Source organism: Vidua chalybeata, chromosome 11, assembly GCF_026979565.1.
Source record: "Vidua chalybeata isolate OUT-0048 chromosome 11, bVidCha1 merged haplotype, whole genome shotgun sequence".
NCBI lineage: Eukaryota > Metazoa > Chordata > Aves > Passeriformes > Viduidae > Vidua > Vidua chalybeata.
In genome coordinates this window covers 19300744-19327227 of record NC_071540.1, presented here as the reverse complement: position 1 = coordinate 19327227, position 26484 = coordinate 19300744, and the positions used below count along the sequence as shown (strand labels likewise).

The following is a 26484-nucleotide window of genomic DNA, read 5'->3' as shown; positions in this document are numbered from 1 at the left end:
ATGGCCGTGTGTGCCCGGCTGTGCGGCGTGGGGCCGGCCCGCGGCTGCCGCCGGCGCGGCGCGGCCCGGGAGCAGCGCCGCGGCGCCGCCGACAGCGAGCCCGACACCGATACGGACCCCGAGGAAGCGGGAGGCGGCGGCGTCACGGAGGACGATGAAGCCGCGGAGCGCATTGAAGGCGGGCGGCCGCTGCCGCCTTCTATCGAGGCCTGCCCGGCCGGGCGGGCTCCGCTGTCTTTGTTGGAGCTGCCCCCGGAGCTCCTGGTGCAGATCTTCGGCTCCCTGCCCGGTACCGACCTGCCCAGCCTGGCCCGAGTCTGCACCACCTTCCGCCGCATCCTCCGCACCGACACGATCTGGCGGCGGCGCTGCCGCGAAGGTACCGCCCGCCCGAGCGATGCGCGGCCCGGGGCTGCGGGGGGGAGGCGCGGAGGGTGCAAGAGGCGATGGGCGGGGGGTCCTGGAGGGCTGGGGCAGGACAGGCGTTTCACTGCAGGACGGAAATCAGATTTGGGCTGCGGGGCCGTGGCTCGCGGGGCTCCACGCGTGCCGGGGGGAGAAGGGGGCGCACCTCGGCTCCCTTGGTGGTGGCGCTTGACTTGCGGCAAAGGGCGTCGAGCTGGGCTTGTCCGCCGGAGGATTGGGATGGGAGGTGATGCCTCCGTGCTGCGTGTCCTTGGGGAATCCCGAGGGCAGGGAGTGCTCAGCCCCTGCACCGGGGAGGAGAAGGGGGGACCTTGGGATTGCTGGGGACACGGGGGATGCACCGGGAGCTGGGTCCGGAGGAGGCCGGGCCTGGGGAAGGGCATCCTTTGGGGAAGCACAGAGCCGGTGTGGAGCGGTTCCAGGTTCGGCTGTGCCTTTCCCAGGAATCCTCTGGAGCAAGGATGCTGTGCTGCAGCATCCTAATGTGAAGGCCTGGGAGGCGTTTTTTTCCTCTGTGAGGCCGCGGTTCTCCCTCCTTACTCCTCATCCTCTTCCTCCCACCGCTGTGGCTCTCTGTCCTCTCTGTTTATTTCGGTCCTGTCCCACCTCCCAAGGCTGTGCTCATCCTCCCTCCAAACGCTGCCATCCTGCCAGGGGCTCCTGCTGCCAGCACATGAAGTCATGTGTATTTTCCTGTTTGCTTTCTGTTTTTAATACCAGTGGGGGCACGGGGATGGGAGATTTGGGAATGTCAGTGGCTGCCTGCAGTGGGAATCTGGTGGAATGCCTGAAACCTTGCAGGGAATGAATTTGTGCCTTATCAGCACTGTCCAAGAACCTTTGGACAGCACAAAGGCTGCACCTGGAAAATGTAAACCAAAGCATTATTTCATAATTCAGCATTGTCCCGATAATTTAACACTGCTTTTAAGAGACAGGCTAATGAAATGGTGTTAATACTTCTCTCCTGTGATTTGGAGATTTGTGTATTTGATGAATGGTTTGCAAAACTTCACTGATTAATTATTTTAATAGGTTATGATCCTGGCAAAATATGTATATAGAAATCTATGTCACTTTTAACTCTAGGCTAGGTTGGCTTGTAAGAAAGACCTACTGAATTAGGTCTGATGAGGATTTACATTTATTTATCAAATTCATGTCTGCTCCTTGGATTTTCTTTCCAATGGATAAAGCAATGTCCAAAAAGCTCAGCTGAAATGAAGGAAGCAGTGGAATTTGTATGGCTAAAATTAACCTGGACAGGAAGGGAAGGTATCAAGAGAGCACTTTTGTCTATGCCCTTAGCTAACTGCCAGGTGAGAGGTGTATAAACCAAATTTTGTTTCTCTTTGCATGTAATTTCTCCAGTTTCCCAACATATCCATTCCAAGCAGTGTCAGAGAGTGCTTTGGTGGCTGCTGCTGTGGCTGAGGAGGATCCTGTACCAAAGGCAGGTGCCCAAGCTGTGCTGAACAGATAAGGGGCAGTTCCTGGCCAAAACCTTCCTGCCATGGTGAAACTGATTCTGAATCTTTTATCCAGCTCTGGTTTTCCAAGCAGTTCCCCCAGTTGGACTTCTCAGGCTGTTTGTGGTGCTTTGCATTCTCTGCTGAGGTAGGACTGTAACTTTGAGTTGTTGTACACAGGAGTATAAAACTGGGCATTATTTTATAGGTAAACATCAGGTGTTGGTAAATAAATATATATTTAAAACCTAAAATATTCTGTGCCGTGTTTCTGCACAGCCATACACTGGTGGCTGTGTGGTAGTCAAACATAAAATGTAAACATAAAATGCCATCGTTTTTTGTAATCTTTTCCAAAGCCAGTTCCCATCTGAGCTCAGTGTGTGTGTTTGTGTCTGCCTGAGCCTTGTTGTGAGGCTGCATGTCCTAAAAACAGAACAGGAGCACGTGTGCCTTGCTGCTTTATTCACTCTGAAGCCTCCTGGTGATCATGGAATCACAGAATATCCTGAGTTGGAAGGGCTCCACAAGGATCAGCCAAACCCAGCACGATGTTCCAGGAGTAGCTGGGAAACTTCATCTCGCTGTCAGCTGCATGTGCAAAACCACTTCTGTTTTTAGGAGTGCAGAGCAGTGCAGAGGCAGGAAAGAATCCTGAAATAATCAGAAGAGAGAGAAGCTTCTCTGGGAGAAGCTGTTGTTGCAGGGCTTTGTTTTGGCTGTTTTTTTTTTCCCTCCCTCTTGGGCAGGAGCAGCCTGGCTGTGCCCCAAGCTGGATGGAGCCCTCGGTCCATGCACTGTTGATGTCTTGCTCTGCCCTGCTCTGGGCCAGCCCAGCTGTAGATTAGTCTGAAAACATGCTGTGATTATTCCAAGTGTCCAGAGGACTTGTCTGCCTGGGAGTGGAGTGGCTTTTGCTGCTGGTGGGGAGCTGGGGTGAAGCAGGGGGGGTTGTGTAACGCTGACACGACTGGCAGAGCTATTGTCCTTTTATCATTGCAACTGTTTGGGGTAAACAATGTCTCTGGATTGCTTCCTTGGCAAGGGGAGGTTGCAGCCACTTCCATGTTTTCTATAAATAGGAGATTGCTGGTCTCTGCAGCAGGAGCAGAATTGAAGCTCGTGTCACCCTGGCTGGTGGCCTGACCTACCTTGATTAACACCTTGTAGTCCATTCTTAATCTTTCATTACTTTATCTTTAACCAGAACAGGGCAAGTGCAGCAGAACAACTGGGATCAGACCAGCAATGCAGAATAACCAGTTCTAGAGCTTGGAAGAAAAGGCTTTTGTTTGTGACAACAACCTCCAGCAGCTTTTGGGCCTGCTGGAAAATGTCAGCCAAGGTGCTGAAGTTTGTGACCTGTGGAAAGAGGAGGGAGAGAAGGGTGGGAAATGTGGTTTGTACACTCAGTAAGGAGACTTTTGGTTGGGGTTCAGCTCTGAAAAGTCTCCAAGGCATCCATGCAGGAGTTTGATGCACAAATGCTGCCACAACAGGAGCCATTTCTTGCAGTGCTGTGCCCTGGTGAAGGTGGCTTTCATAAGTCACAAGGCTCCAACCTCCCTTTGTGTGAGGTGACAACATTGTGTAGGGCGTTAGTTTGTGGCTTTTCTTAATCTCTGCTGACCTTTCCAGGCTTTTAAGCTCCAGCTTGGCAGTGGTTGGCTGTTCCTCACTGCTCAGGCAGGTGCTCAGCACTCTCAGCCACCCTTCAGAGAGTCTCAGACCTGTCTGCAAGCTGCACATCTGAAGGTGCCCACCTTTCTGCTTTAGGGCTTCCACAAATGGGTGCATTTATTGCAGATCAAATCTCCTGTTCCTCCATGGTAGCCCCAGGCCTTCCCCTGGCAGAAGTGTTTGGGAGAGGACTGGGTGTGTTTCAGTCTGATTGCTCAACCTTTGGAAACAAGAAGCCAGTTCCAAATTTGTCCACCTGGCACTTCAGAGCTGCTTACCTGAGAATCTCCCATTTTTGTGGTATCTGGAATAATCCAGTGAGTTTCTGTCCTCTCTGTTCTGTGTCCAGCCTTGTGAACATGCATTTATCCAGGGATAATTGGAAGATTTGATTAGCCAGGACACGGTGGAAGTTCACTAATGGTGAAGGGGATCAAGCTCTGCCAGACATCCTCATTTCCTCAAAATTGTGGATGTGCACACCCAGCTTCCAGCAGCTCCCTGGCATTGCCATGCTGGGAAGGGCAGCAGAAAAGCAGGAATTTGGGCTTTGATGTGAGCACAGGGGTTATTCCCAGCCCGGGATGGAAGAGCCTTGCTTGTTTTTAAACTCCTGAGTAGTCCATGCAGGGTGAAGGTGACACAGCTTCTCTTGGGGAGGAGCAGGGAATGTGAGGCTTGGGAGTGCTGGGAGCAGGGCAGGGATAAATGCCACTTGCAGAAGTGTTAGTGCAGCTCATACCAAATGGAGACTGCTTTCCCAAGTCCTTCAAACCCCGTGCATGTGACCATGGAAACAGCAGCATGTCCCTGTGCTTGGGAAATCAGCACTCCTTACAAACCAGCAGCCTTTCCAGCTGGTCAGTGGGAACCTGAAAACCAATTTCCATCCTTGCTTTGCAAGCAGGATTAAGTAGCCATTTTCCAAGGGTGTGAATTTCGGTGACTATTCAAATAAAAATACTTTACTCTGAGATACATTTCCTTAAAATAGATTTAATTGCAGTGAAGTGGAATTTTCCAGGAAGCTCAAGCCCTTCAGATCTTTCTTGGAAAGGGATTTCTGTTCTCTCTAAAGAAAACCTTACCAGTTTTATTTTTCTCTCATTATCTTGAAGCTCTGCTTGCTGTTAATTTATGTCCCTCTTGCCTTCTGAGTTAAAAGGAGATGGGTCAAAAGCCTTTCTTGCTTATGATATTTGGAGGTTTGTTTTTTTTTAGGCACTGTGAGCCTGAAGATTGATTTTTTTCCCATAAAATGGCCATGCTGGTATGAGCATAATAATGCACTTATGGAGCTCAGCCATCACTGTGGCATTCTCTGTAGCTGTTTGCTGACCAAAACAGGATAAGAATTAGTTCTAAAATGAGTCTTAAAGCACATTAGGATGAGTTTATTTTTTTTCTTGATAATACTCTCTTGGATATTTAGAGACAAATAATGTGTAGCAATATAGAAATCCTAAATTTTTGTATTATTTAGAGGAGTTTATTTGACTCTTTCCAGGTAAGATTGGAATTACAACCGCTTCAATAACAGTTAGGCTTTCCTAAAATTTCACTGCAGGTTATCAGGGGCCCTTGCATGAAGCTTTGCCATCAAATCCCTTCCCACCCTGTTACTTGGAGGTACCTGCTGGTGGTGGATCTCCCATGGCACTCACTCGAGGGATTCATGGATTAGGGAGAAGGCTTTGGGAAGCTGTGGGAAGAGGGAATGTCACTCTTGGTGCTGTTGGAGATTCCACTTGGGAAGGATCCTCCATGTGTCTCCTCCCTTTGCTTGCAGTACAAATCCCTTCCCTCCTGCAGCGGCCAGGGCTCATCTCACCTGTCCTGGTGATGCCTTGTGCAGGCTGGGCAGAGTTAGAGAATGAAGCAGGGATTTATTCAAAGGATCTCCTCCATGGATCCACCTTGGGCAGCACCAGAGCCCAGCCAGGGCTGCACCCAAGAGGAACCAAAATGGTCCCAAAAATGGACAACTGGTCATGGGGGCTCTCACTGGGATCAGCTCTGCTCCATTTGCACCTTGCAGTTCATTGTCCCATTCCAGCTTTAGCCCAGGCACTCCCATCCTGCTTGTTTTTCTCTCTCCAGCCCACGCTGTTTGTGCTCCTGGGCCTGAGCTTTGGATCATTTGTCCTTGGTGCCCAGCTGGAGCAGGAATTGTTTTGTGTCCCTGCTCTGTGCAGAGAGCTCAGCATCCCATAATATGGAGCTCAGAACTGCACTCTAAAGCAGCACAGAACCTGAAAAATAGAAAAGCCAAACCCGAGGCATCACTGGGGCCAAATGAGTTTTGTTTAGGTGCACAGGAGCTGCCTGTTCCCAAGCCATGCTGCTCCTGCCCTTTTCCAAGGACTTTCCAGTCAGCTGAGGACATTCTACACTGTTCCTGCATCCCTTGGATGTATTTGCATCCCTTGGCTGTATTTACCCATCTCTCTCACGTGCAGAGCAGTGCTGGGAAGCCTGGAGGGCTCTGGCAGGCTGGCTGGGCACTGCCAGGCTCCTGTGGAGCTGCAGCACTCAGCTGGCAGAGCCCCAGCACTGAATGGTTTGTTTGTGCTGGGCTGTTCTTCCTGCGAGCTCAGCTCTGCTAATTGTGCTTCCCCAGCCCACCTTGGGGCTGAGAACCCTCTGAGCTTCCTCTGGCTTTGCCTACAGAAGCCAGCAGGAATTCTGCCACTGCCCGTGGCATTTTTTGATGGAGGGCAGTGTGTTTGTTGTGCCCTGTGCCCCCCTCATCTTGCTGCCTAGCCAGAGTGTGCAGGATGTGTATTCCCTGGAGACAGGCTGCCAGTAAACCTCTCTCATCGTGTGCTTGTATTTATAGACAGGAGGAGGCTGAATTAATTCAGGGAACCTCCTGCTTTCCTCTCATCTGAAACCTGAGCTCTCTCCTGCAGCAGGTTTCCAGCATTAGGTGGTGCTTCACAGCCACAGTTGTCGATTCAAGGATGCTCAGCTGAGGATACATTTTGTATTTAATGACTTGATGAGGGTCTGCAGAGATACAGTTTTGTGTCAAATATCTGGCAGGTGTTTGTGCTGCTGAGGAAAGCTGCTGTTTCATCTGTGCTGTTGATGTCTTTGATGTCAAGGAGGGCACTTTTCTCTCAGGGTCACTGCAGCAGGGTGGCATTGTCACTGCTGATTTTTTGGGATCTCCCTTCTCTCATTTCCTCCCTCTGCTCTTCTGAGAATTCCTGGCATCAAGACATTAGTACTTGATTTTATTTTTTTAAGTTTCTTAGAAGTTCAGCGTTGACTTCCTGAAAATGAAAGGAGAGAATCTCATTTTCTGCTTCAAAGCTGCTCTGAGATCTCCAACTCCCTTTGTTTTCAGGGGGTTCTGGAAGCAATCAAAGGCATCTGACTGTACAGCAGCCCTGTCTCAATCTGATCTGCTTTCAGTGTAACCATATTTGTACATGCTGGGGCCTGTTTTATGTCTCTGTTTCATTCTTTTTCGAGCCTGTGACCTTTCCTTTAGGATCCTGCTAAGCAGTTTTCCCTGTCGGGTACCTCAGTGAGAGTAGATAATCGCTGCACACAGCAGTGATTTGCTGGGAACAGGCACACAGTCCCAGCTGGAATGGGGATGTCTCCCACATTTCACACTCCTCCTGGCCGAGATGTGAGCAGCTGGGACTTTGCTGGCTGTGTTTGTGCCTTATGGTGTGTTTGTTGCAGGCATTGCTTGTGAAACGTCTTGGAATCTGCAACGGAGTTGCATCCGGTTTTTAAAGCAAAAAAAAAAAATCAGATTCTTGGTCTGCCTTGGCAGCTTCAAGAAAGCACAAATCAGATCTCAGTAGCTGATGTCAAGACTCCAAACCCTTTTGTGCCAGAGTTGATCCTTTTTTTCCTGTGTTGTTGCAGAATATGGAGTGTGTGAAAACCTGAGGAAGCTGGAGATCACAGGAGTGTCCTGTCAAGATGTTTACGCCAAACGTAAGTGATGAAGCCAATCCAAATCTTGCTTAATACCAATTTTGAGAGCACAGAAATGTTGAATATTTATTAAACTTTGATGGCAGAAGTTGTTCAGACTGACTTGCAAGGGTTTCATTGGGAAGTTGACATGTTTGGAGTTTTATTTAATACCAGGAGTCGGGATTTCTCTGCCTCCCGGTCCTTTGGTGGGAAAAGAGGATGGAATCTAATTTTTTAATGAGGTGTATTGAGGGGTTTTCATCCTGTTTTGCTATTTTCAGATCTTGCAAAGGAATTAACAGGTATTTTTTTTCCTAAGCTTTGATCTCAGTGAAAGGAAATGGCTGTAGGAGAGTGGGAAAGGGATGAGCATTCCCTGAAGGAAAAGAGCCTGGCAGGAGGTGTCTGTGTGTTTTGGGAATGTCTGTGGGTGTGGGACCCTTTAGAACCTTGAAGTAGCAATGACCTCAAGCATTCATCTTAAAGCTGGGAAGAAGAACAGGTAGAAGGGCTTTAATCCCATCTTTAACAGACTTGCTGAGCACCCACAGGAAAATTATTTCATCACCTAATATCTCTCTTTCCCTATTGCACACCACTCTAGGGATGGACCTGCCTCATTTTCCTGGCTGGGAGGGCTGAGTGATGCTGAGCCAGCACACAGATATCCCATTAACCCTCGAGGCTTCCCTTAATTCCCATTATCCCATTATTATTAATCCCATATCTTTGTGTGGTGGCAGCCACACAGCACATACCAGGTCAGATCTCAGCTCTTCATTGCCATTTTTAAGTGGCACAACACCTCTTCATGGCCTGTAGTCCTTTTCACTGCATAACTTCTGTGGTTCAGAGATATCATAAGTGATACTTAGTGGTTTTTATGCACAAGTTGTGGGTAAAAATGGCCTTACTGGCTCAGGACAGTGGTGACTCTCCAGCCCAGTATCTCCCAGCCATGGCTGTGGGCAGGGAGGCTGAGGAGAGGGCAAGCCTGTGGGATATTTTCCTAAACATTCCCACTGTTACCAGCTTTCCAGAGAGTAATCAGGTTATTTATTTAATAACCTGCAATAAATCTCTCTCACACCTAAGTTTCCATGAGTAGTTGCCAAATCCATGGCATCCATTAGCAAAGGGTCACACGTGATGTGTGAGAAGCACCCCTGAGATGGCCTTTCCTGCCCTTCTGTGCAAGGTCTGTGTTTGTACCCAGCCAGCAATCCCAAGCAGGGATGGTTACTCCAAAGTGGGAATGCTTGGCAGCTATTTCTGGCTTTCAGGATGCCCCACCTCAGCTCCTCTGCTCAGATTCTGCCCTTTGCCCTGTGCCAGGAGCAGTTTCCATTTTCTCTACTGGCCCATAAACCTCTTTAATTGCAGAGGAGTTAATTTGGGATTACTGCATGGACTTCTCCATTCCCTGAGTGAGAAATGGTGTGGGAAAATGGGAACTGAGCTCCAGTGCCTGAAAGCAGAACTAATCCAAGGCCTGGGCTGGCACCCATGGAGTGACTTGTTCTTCTCGAGGCAGCAGTGCAGAGTTTGAGGAAGGACTTTGATTCCACTTGGAGTTCACTGGATGCCAATTTGTAAATAATGTCTGTGGGAATCTGGAACAAGCTCTGCGTGAGAAATCCTGCTCACGTGAGGCTGAGGGTGATGGAAACAACTGGAAGCAAACTCAGGACTTCCCTGCGTGGTTGGTGCAGATGCACAGAAGTGTTTGCTGGTCCCAGTGGAGCAGAGTTTGCTGGCACTCACCCTGCTCTGTCTGTTCAGGTATAAACCCACGGGTGAAGTCGGGGCGTTTTATGAAAATCCTGCCCGACTACGAGCACATGGAGTACAGAGATGTTTACACCTGCCGTACGTACCCCGCTGCTGCTGCTGCTGCTTCCTGCACCCAGCACGCCCGGGCTGCTGCATGGAGTGTGCCCTGCCTTGGAGCAAAGCACTGGGGCTGACCCTGGGACAGCAGGGAGGTGCCACCAGTGGTGGCTTCTCGGAGTCTGCGGTGTCGGGATGACCCCCAGAGTGTAAAACTCCTCGTTTCCCAGCCCGTGCAGCCAGAGAAGGAGCCTGAAATGTAATTCTCATCATTCTCATTATGTAGAGAAGGAGTCTGAAATGTAATTCTCATCATTTTCATTATGTAGAGAAGGAGTCTGAAATGTAATTCTCATAATTCTCATTATGTAGGATCAGCTTCTCAAGGTTGTTTATTTTCCCTTATCTAGAACATTCTTTCTCTGACCTGCTGAGCTCTGTCCAGCAGGTTGGCCATGGCATTCTGTGTGCTCCCTCGGGCAGCATTTACATTTTATATCAAAAATTACGTGTATTATATTTACAATATTGTGCCAATACCCATCATCTATGTTAGACACTGTGTCTGTACCTTAAACCAATAGAAAAGTGTCACTATCACACCAAGACATGGAGGGCAAGGAGAAGGAGAAGAAGGCTAGGACACACCCAAATCCTTCCATCTTGACACTCTGAATCCTAGCCTAAAAAACCCCAAAATTCTACTTTCTCACCCTGTGTTAACTCAACTATCACACCACTCAAACCCTTATGGCTTGTAATTCTTCATACAGACTTGGCAGCTTTTTCCACGGGCTAAAATGGAAGCCACAGGTGGTTTTGACTTCATTCCAAGGTCCCTGAGTCCCCTGCCAGGGTCTGGAGCCAGCCAGGGCAGCCAGAGGGATGTGCTGGGCTCTGACAGTGGCTGGTGTGTGTCAGGGGAGCTGGGACCCTGCGGGGTGGCAGCGTGAGCAGGGCGGGCACTGGGTTTTTTTGAGGTGCTTCTTTGAGGATCTCTTTGCACAGAGCAGGAGCACTCACTCTGCTCGTTGGGAATTGCTCCTTTCTCTGAGGAAAGAACTCAGATGCCTTGGTGAGGCCTCCCGAAGGCAGCCCTGGACTGGCAGAGAGCTTTGTTGTGATTCAAGCGAGCCACAGTGACATCCACAGCCCTTCCCAGTGAAAAATGCTGTGTTGCATTTGAAAAGTGCTGAAAAATGAGTGTTCCCATAGCAATTCCCTCCCTGCACACTGAATCCTTTTAAGCACCATCTCTTTCTCTAGGAAACGTTCTGCTAATGTTTTAAACATTGTGCTTTGCCTTCTTCACTGTGGATAACCTTTTTTTCCCCTCCTCGGGTTGTGTTGAGGGAGGAATAGTTAAACCCTTGGAGTTTAGTGTTCAGCAGGAATTGAGGGGGCAGGGCTGATTAGTTTACATCAATTAAGGAAGCCAGGACTATTTGGTGTTTGTTTGGAGGGGGTGTTGAGCTGTCTCTGTTGCTCCTTAGGGTCTGCAGGGTTTGGCAGACTCCAGTTCCTAACTCACTGCTGCCTGGGAATGGAGTTTTTCCCACACATTAATGAGTGAGTGGATGCTGCAGAATTCCCTGTGCTGAGGGAAGAGCTGAGCAGGGGCCATGCAGGGGAGGTGGTGAGTCAGGACAGCCCAGCAGCAGGGCTACAGCAGGATTTGGGACAAAGTTTTGGGTTTAATGTGAGTCAGGACAGCCCAGCAGCAGGGCTACAGCAGGATTTGGGACAAAGTTTTGGGTTTAATGTGAGTCAGGACAGCCCAGCAGCAGGGCTACAGCAGGATTTGGGACAAAGTTTTGGGTTTAATGTGAGTCAGGACAGCCCAGCAGCAGGGCTACAGCAGGATTTGGGACAAAGTTTTGGGTTTGGCAACCTGTCAGCACCAGCTGTGTTCTGGGGCTGGAGGGAAGGAGAAGCAAATCCAAGCTGCAAGATGGATTCTTGTGGAGACTGGATGTTTGCTCCAAACTTAAATGGCATTTAGTGCTGTTACCTCAGTTGTTATTTCTTTAGTTCCAGACCCAAATTTCTGATGTGCCCATTTTCTCTTGGGGAAAAGCTTGGATGGTTGGACTGGGTGATCTTAGAGGTCTTTTCTGTGGTTCTGAGCCCATGTGGTTTTAGATGCAATGGCCCATTTCCCCTTTTTCCTGTCCTGTGCTGTCAGGATTTTCCATGGAACTCTTCCCTAATTCCTGTTCATGCAGGGTCAGCCAGGTGAGCTCAGATCACTTTCCCCAGGGGTGTAAACTCACCTGGATTACTCTGAGCTCTTCCCACGGGCAGGTCAGGTATCCCCAGCCAGGGCACTGCTTACATTGCTCCAGCTGATTTTGCTTCTAGAGACCTTCCTGCATCCCAGGAATCTGGGGGAATTGCAGTGGATTGGATCTTTCCTGGTCAGGACATACCCCAGGCAGCCTTTTGTCAGTGGCAGCTTGGCATTCCCTGCTTTTCCAAGCCCATTCCCAGCTGGATTCAGGCTCCCTTCCCAGCTGAAGGGTGTGCAGAGCTGCTTATGGAACGTGGGGAATATCCAGGCTGGGTGAAGGCTGTCCTGGAGCATCCAGTGGATGTGGTTTTGCTCCATTTGGCAGGATGTGGACTCAGAAGTTTGGATAGGCAAGAGGCTTCTCCAGGATGGAGCACAGGCAGTGGAAAAGCTTGAAGAAAGACCTGAGTGCTGTTCTCTTTCGAGGAGCAGACAGGGAAACAACTGCCAGATCCATCCTGTCTCCTACCAGGAAGAGCCAGAGCTGGAATTCATCAGGTTTTCCCTGCAATTGATATTAGCTGCTGTTTTGCTGGAGCTCAGAGACAGCCCAGGCTTGAAAACTGAGCTGTGTTTTGAGACTTGTTTGGGCCTTTGGCCAAGCACCAGCATTTCCCCCAGTAAGTTCTGGAAGTAAATGGCTTTTTTTTTTTTTTTTGGCCTCCTGTATCCAGAACTCAGCTCTGTTTCCTGAAATTGCTCCTGACAGGAGCTGGGCTAGGAGGGACATCCTCATCCCCCTGGGATAGCTTAGTTTTCTGTCCTAAAAAAATAATAATACCTGAAAAAAGGCTGGGTTTTATCAGCTCTGTGGCAGACAGGGTAGAAGGCAGAGTGTGGTGGGCGGAGCAGCTCATCCCATTAATTAATGTGTAATTACTGAGCTGGGAATGGGGTTTGCCTGCTTGCCTTAGTGTTGTTTGTGCTGCACTTGGTTCCCTGGGTGAAACCAGGCCAGTCTAAAGTTTACTGCCCAGGAAAAAAGGCTCCTCCAGCTCAGCAGCTCTGGACATCCCTCCCTGCCATCCTAAACTCCTCTGGAAGTTCTTGCTTTTGGTGGAATAAAACCACTCCTGTAGTGGTTCTTGCTGTCTGAAATAAATAATGCAACAAAGCTGCTGGAACTGCTGCACTGAGACACAATTCTTCTTTTAAATTGATGCAAACCCAATCTTATTATTCAAGCCAGTCCTGGAGGTTAAAATGAGTTACTGTGCCCGTCTGAGGCGGCCATGGACATGTGAAATATCACTGAAATATCTTCTTGCCATCTTCTTGGAAACAACGAGGTTTCCATGCTGCTGTTCCTGCCCAAAATGCCAGGCTGTGCCTTCTTGTGAAGGTTACTGGTCTTGTGAGGAAGCCAGGTGGACAAAAGGGAATTAGATGGACAAGAGGAATGGCTGTGTAAGGACTGGAGGCAGGTCCCATCTCTCAGCTTTCCTCACAACAGGAGGTTTAAGATCATTCTGTAAAAGCCCTTTTTTCCTGCTTGCTGAAAATATTCCTCTATTTAGGTGGGATTGGAGGGACAGCTGGCTCTGAGATGAGAAACAGGGAAGCCTGAGCTGCTGGAGTGGACTTTGAGTAGGTTTTGGAAGCAGCTTTTGGGCACTGCTGAGGTGTAGCTGCTTCTGTAGCATTTTTAAGGCCGTGACTGATGTGGCCACACCACCAGATTCCCAAGCTGGAGTGATCCATGTGCTTTGCCCGTGCTCCCAGTGGCTGTTTCTAAGGATGCTTAACTCTGGAGCCAAGTTTGTCTACACAAGGCAGTGAAATGCTTTCAAAATCCTACAATTTCCCTGTTCCTTCCTACCTTCCTGCCCTTCCCTATTTTCTGTTGCTTTGCAGTGTGAAGCATCGAGTGCATTTTTGGTAACTGGAGGCAGCAGATGCTTTTATTTGTTTTTTTAGCTCTGGTTATATCGTGTGGTCTGCATTAATGGGACTGTGTTGCAAAAGTTTTTTTGGGAATTCCTGCTGAGGTAGGTGGTTCTGCCCTTCCACAGGACCAGGAATAAAGAACATAAATGCGCGTGAGCTTGGGGGAGGGCTCAGCTTGCACACAATCACTCTTCCTGAGAAAATGCAGTTGTGGGTGCTGTGTGTGCAGCCTGGCAGCAGGGTTTTCATTCCCAAAATCCCAGTTCCTTGGCTGGATGTGCTCACTGAGTGTCTCCCTGTTCCCCAGTGCTGCACCGCTACCGGCACATCCTGGGATTGTGGCAGCCGGACATCGGGCCCTACGGGGGACTGCTGAACGTGGTGGTGAGTGAGAGCCTCAGCCTGGGCCTTTTGGGGGCTGAGAGCTGGTTTTTCACACTTTCCACACATGGCAGCCATTCCCAGACCACTGAAAACTCTGAGCAGTCAGCCCTCAAGTGAGTGATTTGGACGCAGAGGGTGCTCCGTGGTTCTTTCTTGGTTTCTCTTAGGTTAGCATCAGGAGGAATTCTTTCTCAGGAAAGGTTGTTAAACACAGGAGGGGGCTGCTCATGGTGGCATTCCCATCCCTGGAGGGGATGTGGCTGTGGGTGGGGATTGCTCACAGCTTGGACTTGATGGTCCTGGAGCTCTTTTCCATCCTGAATGGTTCTGGGATTCTCATCATCACCACCTTTCTCCAGACAGTTTTTGTATTTCAGCTCCACACCAAACAGCCCCAGGAGCAGGTAAAAGACATGATCAATGTTTGAGAGAAGGGCTTGATTTAGAGTTTGACACTGATATTCCAGTGGCTGGCACAGGAGTCTGGTCATTTACTTCATTTTCTTTGCCTGCAGCTGAACCTTTTGCAAAGGGCTTTGCAGTTGTGTGGTTGGCAAACCTTTACCCCAGCCCTAAGAGTCGTGCATCAGGTGTAGAGTGACACTGGTGCAAGATCTGTGGAGATCTCTGCAAGATCTCTGGGAGAGCAGTTAATGAGCAACATTTGACTCTGAACTGTGAGGGCTGAGCCAGGAGTTTGCCTGGAGCCCTTGTCCTCTGCACCAAGGTTCAACAGCTGCCAGCTCGAAGCGGAACAAATCACGAGGCCTTTGGGTTTTTTGTTGCCTGAACTGGTGTGAGAGGGCATCCAGCTGCATCAGTACTTCCCCTGTGACCTTATAAAGACTTTGTGGCACTGCCCTGCCTTGGTCTCAGGTGTCTCTGTTGGGAGAATATCCTGCCTCTGGAATTGCTGGCCCTGAGGGAAGGGATTCTGGTAGGTGTGCAGGAAAGGGGCTGCCCCTTGTGCCTCTCAGCAGAGGAAAGTATTGCTTCCTGTGCTCTCTGAGTAGTAAAGCCAAATAATTCCTCATCCAAAAAGCAGGGATAGTCATGGGAAGCAGAATTCTGGAATATCTGCCAGCAGGAGCTCTCAAACCAATTAGAGTCTGACTTGCTGTGTGGTCTTTCCCTCTGGATCCTGCACTCCAGGCAAGTCATTTGCAGCAATAAAGGCCTGAGCTTTTTCCAGTGGTGCAGGAAGCCTTGTAAAGAAGCCCTCTTCACCCTGGGAGTGCACATGGTCTGGGTTAATGGCTGGAAAGCTGTTTGGGAATGCAGCAAACTGTTCTGCAGCTCCTGGGCCACGAGAGGCCTCAGAGTTTGCTGCGGACTCCTAAGGAGTCCTGCAGAGCTGATCCCGTGGGCTCTGTGTCCTGTCCCTCTGCAGGTGGATGGTTTGTTCATCATTGGCTGGATGTACCTGCCCCCTCACGACCCTCACGTGGATGATCCCATGAGATTCAAGCCCCTCTTCAGGATCCACCTGATGGAGAGGAAATGTGCCACGGTGGAGTGCATGTATGGCCACAAGGGACCTCATAATGGCCACATCCAGGTGAGCTCTGCCTCCCTCAGCATCGTGGGTGCCCTTTGGCCCTGGAAATGGATTTGTCAGAAAGCTGGGAGAGTTTTATTTCAGAGATACGGCTTTCAGCACCCTGCTGTGTGTGTGGGCACCAGCTTTACACTCATTTTGTGTCTGACAAGTTGTGTGGGCTGTTCCCTGCTCTGAATTTGGTCCCTGGCAATGGCACAGCCAGGCTGTTGTGCTGCTTTCTGATGGGCTGGGAGCACCAGGATGTGCACAGGCTGGGGACAGGATGTGTAAGCTGGCCTTGGGCAGCTCTGAGGGTGCCCAGGCAGACACAGACCTGTTCTGCAGCTCTCTCCACAGTGAGGCCTTGAGAAGGTGATGCAGCATCCATTGGATGCTTTGAAAAGCTTCCTGACAGGTTGTTTTTCTTTAAAGGAGGACTCTGAAATAGGGAAGCAGCTTAAAACTATTATTTTCCATTCGAGTGCGTTGAGGTTTTATTGCTTTTATTTCTCTGTTCCGTAGCTGTTGCACTCGGTAGCAGTGAATGATTTCTCTGTTGCAATAAATCCAGTAATGTTTGTTTTGTAAAGCATTTTAGTGTGAGCAGTCTTTGCTACCATCATCCCAAGCATCTCTAAACTGGTGTGTGTAACCTGTTCAATTCTCCTCCCTGGTAACCACAGATTGTAAAGAAGGACGAGTTCTCCACGAAGTGCAACCAGACAGATCACCACCGGATGTCAGGGGGCAGGCAGGAGGTGAGTGCTCTGCCAGGGCTCCCACTGCTGGAGGGTAACAGGCTAAAATCTACTTTTATGGATATTAACCATTTAGTTATTATCCAATTATCAGTTCTTATTTCGAACTCAGTAATCGTTTTTGCATCATGGTTGTTATGGAGTGATATTGGCACCTGGAGATCACACCAATAAATTCTTGAAAATTGTCCTGTATGTCAGTAGATCATATATCTGTCTTACAGAGAAGCACTGCTAGTTTTTAATAAAAAGTTGTCCTACAGAAAGGTGTACTATATCACACTGGGTTTACCCACCTTACTGCAGAGACAGTCTCTTTTCTGCTGTCAAAATGCTTTTGCTGTATGTGAATATTTAATGTTATTACCATCATTCACTCAGTGCTCATATTGTCTGATCAAGCATCTATTAGTGTCTGCTAGATACACTTGAGGATAACACTTTTTCATGTCTGCTGCTCAGTCACATGCAGGCCCCACTTCTCAAAGATTCTTCTAAGTCCCATAATTTATTAAACACAACACAAAGGCCTGTACTGTTTGCAGGGTTTTATTTGTGCGAACCTAAGCACCAAATGCACCCAAAATGCTACAGCAGGGCTGAACCTGGGAGGTGCCCTTCTGATTTCTGTGTGATTGGGCATGGATCAACCCCCAGGCTGTTTCAGGCAGTTTCCTGTGTCAAGGTGCTCTTTGAGCCCCCAGCACCTTCCTCCTGTTTTGGTAGCAGAGCTGTCCAGGGAGGGTCAGCAGCACATCCTGGACATCAGCAGCACTCCAGGCACTGATCTCAGTGACATTGCTGTCTGTAGAATTAAGATCTTTCAAACACAGTGAGCACCAGCTGCACTTGGATACCTGCTGGTCAGGGAGGCACCTTCCCACTGCTTGCCTTGCTCGAGGGATTAAAAGCTTCATTTGGTTGTTTCTCCTGTGTCTGTCAGCAAGGCAGATTCCTGACTGAAATACCTGCATTTAAATGCAGGTTTAAATGGCAGGGTGAATACCTGTGCCAGGTACTGCTGTTTGCTTCCAGCTGGCTCCACGTGACAAATCTGATATTTCAGCTGCTTTCTGAGGAATGCTGTAAAATGTCTGTCTGCTAATGGGAAACAGCTGGGTGAAAGGCTTAGTTAAGTGTTTTCTGGTGCTGGAGCAGATGAGAAATGCTTTAATACTTTCAAAGCACCACGTTAAGTGTGCGTGGCATTATGGAAATTGGAGGATCTGGCTTGGGAAGATAAAGGAGGCAGGTTTGGAATATCACTTGGCAGGCTGCTATCTCAGTGTAAGCTGTTATCACACCAACTCATGGCAGGGTATTAACTTGTCAGAGCTGCAGTTGGGGTACTGCAGGAGATGCTTTCAAAGCACCCTTTGGATTTAGATGCATCAGTATTAAATCAGCAGGATTTAACCTCCTAAACCCTCAGTGCTTTTCAAAAGCTTTTTTCTTTTATGTTGAGCGTGTCAGGACAGGGCACAGGAGTCAGCTTGTGGGCACACAAATGAGTTACTGTGAGAGAAAGAGCAGATGAGCTACTTTGCAGTGACAGGCCATGCTCATGCCTTTATCCTGAGGAGGTTTATGCTTCTACCTGGGATTTATTTGAAGAGGAGCCTGTTTGTTGTGTGATCACTGGCAGTTACCATAATCACTACTTGTTCAACATTATTTCCAAGCCAACACGTGCTTGTTCCCAAATCCAGCCACGTTTCCCTGTCCTTGGCAGAGGATGTGCCCTGTCTGTGGCTCTGCCAGTGAAATGTGCTGTCACAGAGTCACACAGTGAAGCCATCCTGGGGCACATCACTGACGTGACCTCATCCTCCCCCTTTTCTCCTCGTGCTGCAGGAATTCCGGACGTGGCTGAGGGAGGAGTGGGGCCGGACTCTGGAGGACATTTTCCACGAACACATGCAGGAGCTCATCCTGATGAAGTTCATCTACACCAGCCAATATGAGTAAGGGCTGCTGCGCCTTCACAAGCACACTCTGGAGCATTTCTCCCCGAGATGGGGTTTTCCATGGGCTTTCACAGCCAGAGGAATGTTGTGTCTCTGCAGTGCTTCCCAGCTGTACAGGGAGATGAGGTGGAATGACAGCAGTAGGAATAGGATTCCAAGTTCTACACAATAACTATGCACAGTAAGGTGCTTTTGAGCCATTTAACTCTGTTTAATTTGAAGACAGAGCAAATGCCTGTGATCCCAAGGAGTGTCTGGTTATTATCCATATTAGTCAGTGTGCTTTGTAGTGCAGGAACTAGAGAGTCCCTGAGAAACTGGGGATTTTAACCAGCTCTCCAAGCTTCTATTAGCAGCCACCTCACTGTAGCAGATGTTTAAATATGCTTCACTCTCAGGTTCTCTAGGAATCTCAAGGGCTGAGGAAGTTTCCTTGCTGCAGGAATCTCCTGGTGTGCTCACGAGCATGGTGGGGAGAGCAGCACAGGGAGGGAGGAATTGCTTGCAGAGCTCTAAAGCAAATCCTGAGCTTGCTGCAAACACAGATCCTGCCTGTCTTGACAACATCCCCAAGCTGCTGGAGGAGCAGAATGCAAACAGAATGCTGCCGGGGAGAGGGTTTTTCTTGACTTCTCTGATGTTTTTGTCTTGCACAGCAACTGCCTGACGTACCGGCGCATCTACCTCCCCCCCAGCAGCCCCGAGGACCTCATCCAGCCAGGCCTCTTCAAAGGCACCTACGGGAGCCACGGGCTGGAGATTGTCATGCTGAGCTTTCATGGGAAGAAAGCCAAGGGCACCAAGATCACTGTGAGTGCGTTTTCCTTTCTCTCAGGTGCTCGTGAAAGCGTTCTCAGAGCCATGGATGTGCAGGAGAGATTTCTGTCCGGGAGCTGGCAGCTCAAACCCTGCTCCCCGTGGGGATTGGTGGCACTGGGTGAATCTCAGCACACACAGAGTGACCAGGACCTGCTCTCTGCAAAGTTGCTCCTGGCTCCCCCTTCCTTTCCTTTCCCTTCCAGCTGCTTTCTGTGAGCAGCTGGTAGCAGGTCACTGGAGATCCCCAGTGTGTGTGTGAGGAGCAGGTACCAGATGTTGGCAGCTCTTCACTGAAGTCAGGCAGGGGAGCTCCTTTCCTCCCTGCAGGGAGGGATTCTGCAGCTGCAGCTTTGACTTTCTTTCACCCTTGCAAGTACAGCTTTTGATTTAAAGTTCTGGTTCTGGAAAAGGGAAAGCAGAGGTGGCAGAAAAGATCCAAGCAGGGTTTTTTTTTATTGCCAGCTTGGTGGTTGTAGAACAAGGTGAACTATTAACAAGCTCAGGTGATGGCTCTGTAGCACTGGTGTCTGCAGCCGTGCTGTTCCCTCCTGTCCCTAGGGAGATCCCAACATCCCAGCTGGACAGCAGACTGTGGAGATAGACCTGGCACATCCTCTGCAGCTGCCTGACATCGAGAACCTGCGCGACTTCAGCGAGCTCTCCCGCATTGTGCTGGAGGTGCAGGAGCAGGTCCGGCGGGAGGAGCAGGAGCGGGAGCAGCGGCAGGAGGAGAAGGAGCATTGCCAGCAGGCTGCCTCCCAGCCCGCCAGCCCCCTGGGAGGAGAAGGTGCTGAGGGGGAAGAGACTGCAGCTGGGGCAGAGGGGACGACCCAGGACAAGGCCCCAGCTTCCCAGCCCTTCGTGCTGCCCATGGGAGTGATATCGAGGAATGAGGATTATCCCCGCACCTGCCGAGTCTGGTAACTGCTGGTTTTATGGCTGATGCATTTTTGGAAAGGGAAGGGGGAATCTTTGAGGTGTGTCCTGTATTTGTGTGCCCTTTACCTGCCTGTGGATCTCCCAGCCCCTTGAGGTCAGATTTCACAGAATCCCAGAATGGTTTGGGTTGAAAGGGACCTAAATTCCCATCTTGTTCCACCCCTTCCACTAGACCAGGTTGCTCCAATCCCTGTCTGACCTGGCCTTGAACATTTCCAGGGATGTGGAATCCACAATCTCTGGTTCCTGCCTCTGCTGCCCAATTTCCCACACTTTGGTTTGTTCCCTCTCTCACCACGCTGTCATCTGCCATCCCACTTCCTTGCTAGATTTACTTCAGAAGCTGGCACCTCTCCTGAATTCCACACACACACCCCTTTTTTTTTTTTTTTTTTTTTGCTGTGTTTTATGTCCCAGAGCTACCCAGTTCATATATTTAGAACTGTTCAAGCTGCTTCCCATTCCCCTGTGTGTCATTCATGTCCCTTGGCTGTGGGAACACAGTGCTCTATCCCACCTTTCCCTGGCCTCTGGTGCCTTGGGGCAGCTCTGGCAGGTGCTGAGCACCCCAAGCAGGAGGTGCAGGCATGCAGAGAGCTGTGCTGAATGGGAGCTGGAGTTGGTGAAGCAGCACACTAAATGAAGTGTGGAAAAAGAGCCCAAAAGCTGAGGCTTAGACAGGTGACCTTCAGCCAAACATCTGTGCTCATGGAAAAACCTACCCAGAGCTGGTTAATCCCAGAAGGCTCCTGCTGTCACAGCTCAGTTGTGTTTGGATAAAGCCCTGCTCCACCTGCTGCTTGCTCAGAGCTTTCACTGACCTTTATTCCCTCCTCAGGTCCTGGTAGATTTTTCTGCTTTTTGGATTTTTCTCTCCCTTGAAGTTTTGCCTCTCTGCTCACGCTCTCAACATGCCTTTGCTATCCTGGGAGGATTGAGCCTGTGCTGATCCTTGAGTTGCACAAGTTAATCTCCGATGGGTTTGGGGGCTGAACTACTGAAAAACTTTGGTGTGCAGGTCCTAATTAGGATAACCCAAAGCAGGAACCTGCAAAATAGCAACGGGGAGTTCCTTATCTTAATAGAAAAACCGCGTGTAAACCTCGCTGTTCTGCCACACCGGGCAGAGTGGCTTCATCAGAGTTTTGTGCTGATTTTTTTCAACTAAATCCTGGGTGATCCTGGCTGCTCTCACACCTGTTTTGTCCTCATCCCCTGGCAGTTTTTACGGGACAGGGCTCATTGCTGGCCACGGCTTCACCAGCCCCGAGAGGACGCCGGGGGTGTTCGTCCTGTTCGACGACGACCGCTTCGGCTTCATCTGGCTGGAGCTCAAATCCTTCAGCCTCTACAGCCGCATCAAGGTCTCCTTCCAGAACGCCCAAGCGCCTTCCCGGGAGGCCTTTGATGAGATGCTCAAGAACATTCAGCCCCTGGCTACTTGATGAGTGTTGGTAGTGAAGGACAGGGCTCGGGGTGGCAAAGGCTGCTGCGCTCCCCAGCTGGGGCAGGGAGTCCTCGCTCTCGGTACCTCTGGATAGAAGCATGCACTTTGAATAAAGCCTTTTTACCCCAGATGTGCACACATCCCACTTCAGACATCCGTGACTGCCCTTTCCTCTGTGCTGCTCCACGCTGCTCCCCAGAAGTCCTTGTTTCCCAGTCTGTGCTTCGGAGAGCTGAAGGGATCCTGCAGAGGAGGGAGCAGACCTTCCTTAGTGCAAACAAAGAATGTATTGGGAAAAAACCAACTTCTGGTCAGAGCTGGACAGAGGAACAGGCAGTGACAAAGCTCATCCTCCTCTCCAGAAACCTTTGTGTGGGTGCAGCAATGCCAGGAGGGGCTGGTGTGATACCTGCATCCTTGCTAATTGCAGTGTGTGGTTTCCTCTGGAGAATTCCCTCAGCCAGGGCAGGATCCCCACTGCAGATGAGTGTGTGCAGCATTGTCCTGGCTTCTGGAGCTTGTTGGATGTGCTGTTCCTGAAGCTCCAGGTCTGGGTGTCTCCCTGAGAGCTGAGATGATTCTTTTTCTCCTTGCAGGAGCTGGGTGTGGGACTGGAGATGGGTGTAAACTGCAAAAGCTCTCATGTGTTCAGGCTGGTTTGTACCTGAAATGTTTTCTCACATCTTGTAAAATGGGTCTGAAAAGGCACAGGAAGGAGCCAAAAGAAGCCCAGCTGTGAGATGAGCCCAGCAGATGGGAGCAGAGGGTGCCACATGTCACTGGTCCTGTGTGACCCCAGGGCTGCCATTCCTGTTCAGGTTTGCCCTTCAGAGTCCAGAGTGACAAGGGGTTGTCCTTGTACTGTGTGGCTTTTTCTGGCTCCTGGGGTGGTGGGTGCTGCTGCCCCACTCTCAGAGCCCTTCTTTCCCTTTCTAGTTGCACTTGTTTGATCCCAGGTGGTTTTGTGGCAGATCTGAGCTCCGGTGGGAATTGTGTGCTGCAGGCAAGGGAGCAGATTCCCTTTAGACTGTGCTGTGCACAGAAAATCCTGGCCAGTGCTCCTCTCCAGGCTGTGAGTTGTGCTAGAAACCATCAGCACTAACACAAGCCTTTGTTGCAGCTGCCCTCTGGCTGTGATGACAAACTCCAGGCCCCTTCTCTTCTCCCCAGCTCAGTGTCTAACAAAACCCTGCCGTTACATCTCTGCAGTTTTAGGTCTGTAAATGTGTCTGTACCTGTGCTGGCAGGTTTCAGGCCCCTTCTGTGGAGAAATTTCAGTCCCTGCCTGGTTCTAGTGCCTGTGAGCAGCTTTTATTCTCACTCTCACAAGGGCTTTTTGCCATTTCTGGCTCTCATGTGTTCCCTCAGCTGTGTGAGAAGCCAGGCTCCAGCAGAGACATGAGCAGCAGCTCATGTCACTCACAGGATTAATTCCTGTCTCTCTGGATAGAGCTCTCCAAACCTCTGGGAATTTCAAGGTGATTTAGGGCACTTTTTGCTTTGTTTCCTGCAGCTTTGTGAGGAGTGGCAAGCCTGCCTCAGTGTTGGGGGTGAGGAGCTCTTACAGGCCTGGTGAATGAGCTGGGAAGAGCAGGGTGGTTGTGAGAGGTTTTCCTGCAGAGGGAAGAGCCAGCTGGGATCACACAGGGCTGGGAGAGAGGGAGAGGCTGCTCTCTGTGCCTTGCTGAGTGGGCAGAGAGGGGACCTGGAGCTGAAATGGGGCGTCCCAGCCTTGTGCTGCAGCTGCTGAGCTCTGTGCAGAGCTCCTGCCTGGTTTGCAGACAGGTTTCCAGCTTGGTGCAGCTTTCTGGGACAGCTGAAGATGTTCAGTGCTGGGTTAATGGTTGGACTCGATCTCAGATCTTCTCCAACCCAAATGATTCTATGATTAGGACTTTATTTGGTATCTCAGTGGCCTGTTTATCTTGGAATTTGCTGTTGGGCTGCTGCAGTTCTGCCTTGTGTTCTAACAGCCCAAAGGGATGGGAGATGTGCCCTTGGGCTGCTGTTCCCATTGCCTGTCCCTAAAACCAGCTCTTCTTCAGCTGGATCTGTAGCTCTGATTGCAGATTCCTCCCCACTTCAATATCCCCCCCCCCAAAAAAAAAAAAAAATCCTAAAGTTTTAAACAACTGACTTGACAATTTTTGCTTTTAGATTTTAAATTACAGTTAATTTTTTTTAAATGGAGATTAAAATCCAGATTGCATTGATTGCCCTGCAAGTACCTGAGGCTTGAGTCACTCTCCCAAGTACTGACCTATCTGTAGCCTCTGTCCTTTGTCAGCTGGGCACGGTGTCACCTGTTTGTTGTTGGCACAGGTTGTGCATCTGCTCTTCTCCAGGCTTTTTGTCCCTTCTGGACCTTTCCAGTGGCAGTGCCAAGGGTCTCCTGATGGCCAAACCTGCTTGGCTGGCTGGAGAGAAGGGCTTTGGTGGAGGCTGATGCTCTGTGGGAATTTTCCCAGCTCTGCCTTGCCCCTGTAGTGGCATCTTTTTATTTATAACTCACCTGGCTGGCCTCAAAATGTCAGGAAAATTTCCTGATTAAAGGGAAAACTGCTGGAACCTCCTGGCTTCATTCTGTCTGGAGCAAAGGAAATAGCAAATTTTGTATTAATATTCCTCTGATGCCTTTTCTCACCTTCTGCTGCTCCGAGCCTGGCAGGCTTTTGTGGCATTTCAGAAGAAAATTCCCTCTGGTTTGGCTGAGGGTGAGGAAGGCATCCAGTGAAGATGGATTTGGGAATGCTGGGATGCTCCTGTGCCCGTTCCTTTGTGCGTGGCTCTGCCAGCGCTCCCAGAGCAAAGCAGGATAACATGGAGTTAAAACTCCCAGCTCTGGAATCTTTGGGAAAGGGGAGACAGATTTAGGAGCAGGCAGTCTGGATTTGATCCCCCCGTGCTGAGAGGGATGCTCCTGCTTTCCCAGTGCTGCCTTTCCTCGTGGGAAGCTGTGCTGACAGGACAGGGCTTTGCTGTGCTTGCTCATGGTTGGTACAGGCTGTTCCACCCCCTGCACAGCTCTGCATTCCCCACTGCTTTCCCAAATCCCAGTTTTGCAGCCCGTTGGGATCTTTGTGAGAGCTGTTGACAGGGATAATGTGTGCTGGGGCCCTGCAGATGGTGATAAATCTCTGCTGCTGACATCTCCCCGTCCTTTTGGCTCTGCAGGAAATCTTGGGGACAATTGGCTGGATTTCTTCATCCCAGATGGGTGGAAAGCGCTGGCGAGGATGGAAAACAACTTGTCAGGGGTAGGAATACTCTTGGCAGGAGCCTTTTGGATTAAACAAAGCCTTTGCAGGGAGGCTGCAGAGCCCCAGTGGCCACTGCGAGACCCGGAGCTCAATTCTGGCTCGGGGACAACTCGGAGACAAGTGTCTGGTTCAGTGTGCTGGGGATGGGTTCTGCTCCTCCATCCTGCTCCCTGTGTTGTCAAAAAAACATGGATTTGGCCAGCTGGAGAAGAGGAACATCAGAGCTCCAGTTTGTTTGCCTTGGGCCTGGTTTGAGAGCTGTGAATGTGCTGTGCTCAGGCGTGGTGGTTGTGGGGGACTCGCTGCCCTCCACGGGGATTTGTCAGGCTGGATTTTACTGAGGAGGAGGAAAAAGGATGGAATTGTTTGTGAATTTGGGTGTCAGCTCCATTGTGGGATGAGCAGCAGCGCTGCTCCAGCTGCCCTGGAATGGGACAGCAGCAGGGGGAGGGCAGTTCCTGAGGAAATGTGTGCTGGGGAAAAAGGGAATTCTGTGCTCCCAGGAAAAGCCCAAGCCACAGCTGGCTCCGTGTTTACTTTTCAACAAGGATGACTTTTTCTTGGCTATTAATTAATTTAAACCTAGTGGAACTTGATGGGAGTGTTGGGTGTTGTGTGGAAATGGGTTGTTTAGGCTCAACTTGCTAGTTTAGGGAATGATAATGTGTTAACTGTGTCTTGTAGCTGGCTGCTCACGTGGCCACTGATCCTCTGTGCTGTTCAGCTGCCAAAGGCTCCTGCTGCCCTTACCAGTGGGACAGTGAATTATTTGGGATGTGGAGTGGAAGAGAGAGGTACCAAACTGTGAGTGCCACTGACCTTTGGGTGCTTTGTGTGCTGAACTCAAATGTGTGGTTCTGGTTTTCGTTTGGATTGCAGTCCTTGGAACTTTTGAGGCAAAGAGCACTTGGCTCGACTGTGTTCATTAGCTTAATTAAAGCAATCTGCACTTTTGTTTTGTCATTGATTACTCCCCCTTCCCTGTTCCCATGTGTATTTTGCACTCACCACTTTAACATGACACTGATGGATTAATCTGGGCATTTCCTGTAGGTTTTGAGTGTGGGTAAGTCTCTTTATTATAAAAAGTATCAAAAATGAGGTGAAGCATAAATCCCTGCTCTCTACAGAGGGCAGTGGGAGGAAACCATTGGACATCCACCACCACAGATATCCATGTAGAACATAAGCTGCATTTTAACCACCTCACCTGTCCAAGGGCTGGGGGTTTGCCTGTTCTTTTCTTGGTGGCTTTGAGAGGAATGGGATGTATAAAATCAACACCTGGCCTACTTCACCCCAGGTTTTGGAAAGCTGAGCGAGCCCTGTGTGTTACTTTTACACCTGATCATTGTTACCCAAGGAGCCTTTTCCAATTTCAAATAATAAAAAGCAAAGTTTTGTGAACTTAGTTCTGTTTGCTTCCTTTTTTTCCCCCCCCTTGTCCCAAAGGAAAATGTTGTTCCACCCTCCTGACGTGCAGCTGCCACATCTTCCAACGTGGGATAGGAAAACAATTTTCCCCTTGTTTGGGTACTTGGTGAGCAATTCTGATTTCCTGAAGATGTCAGACACACATCCCACACCTCATGCTGTGAAATCCCAATTCTTGCCTTATCTCTGTTTTCTGCTCTCTCCTCCTGCATCTCCCCTGGGGTGCCCGTGGTGCCTGGCTCCCTCCCACAGCAAATTTGGGCTGGCAGAATTGGCACCCTGAGCCCTGACAAACCCTCCCTGCCCTCCCAGCCCAGCTTTTGCAGGAAAGGAAGCCTGAGGATGTTATATAAAAATATATATTATATTTTATAAAAATATAAAAATATCCAGGTAATCCTGGATAATTTTT

At 49.7% G+C, this 26484-nt stretch overlaps 1 protein-coding gene across 3 annotated transcripts; it reads left to right on the top strand.

Annotated features, from left to right (window-relative positions):
- On the top strand, positions 1-26049 carry FBXO31 (F-box protein 31). Of its 3 annotated transcripts, XM_053952938.1 has the most exons (10): positions 1-379; positions 7464-7535; positions 9300-9386; positions 13832-13908; positions 15299-15466; positions 16132-16206; positions 18061-18170; positions 18830-18983; positions 19551-19912; positions 21154-26049. In XM_053952938.1, the coding sequence occupies exons 1-10, from the start codon at positions 1-3 to the stop codon at positions 21374-21376; spliced, it is 1707 nt and encodes a 568-aa protein (XP_053808913.1). In that variant the 3' UTR covers positions 21377-26049. The 3 variants fall into 3 exon arrangements, with proteins under 3 accessions (XP_053808913.1, XP_053808914.1, XP_053808915.1); XM_053952939.1 differs by lacking the exon at positions 9300-9386; XM_053952940.1 differs by lacking the exons at positions 1-379; positions 7464-7535; positions 9300-9386; positions 13832-13908 and adding an exon at positions 14601-14845.
- Positions 26050-26484: the final 435 nt, after the last annotated feature.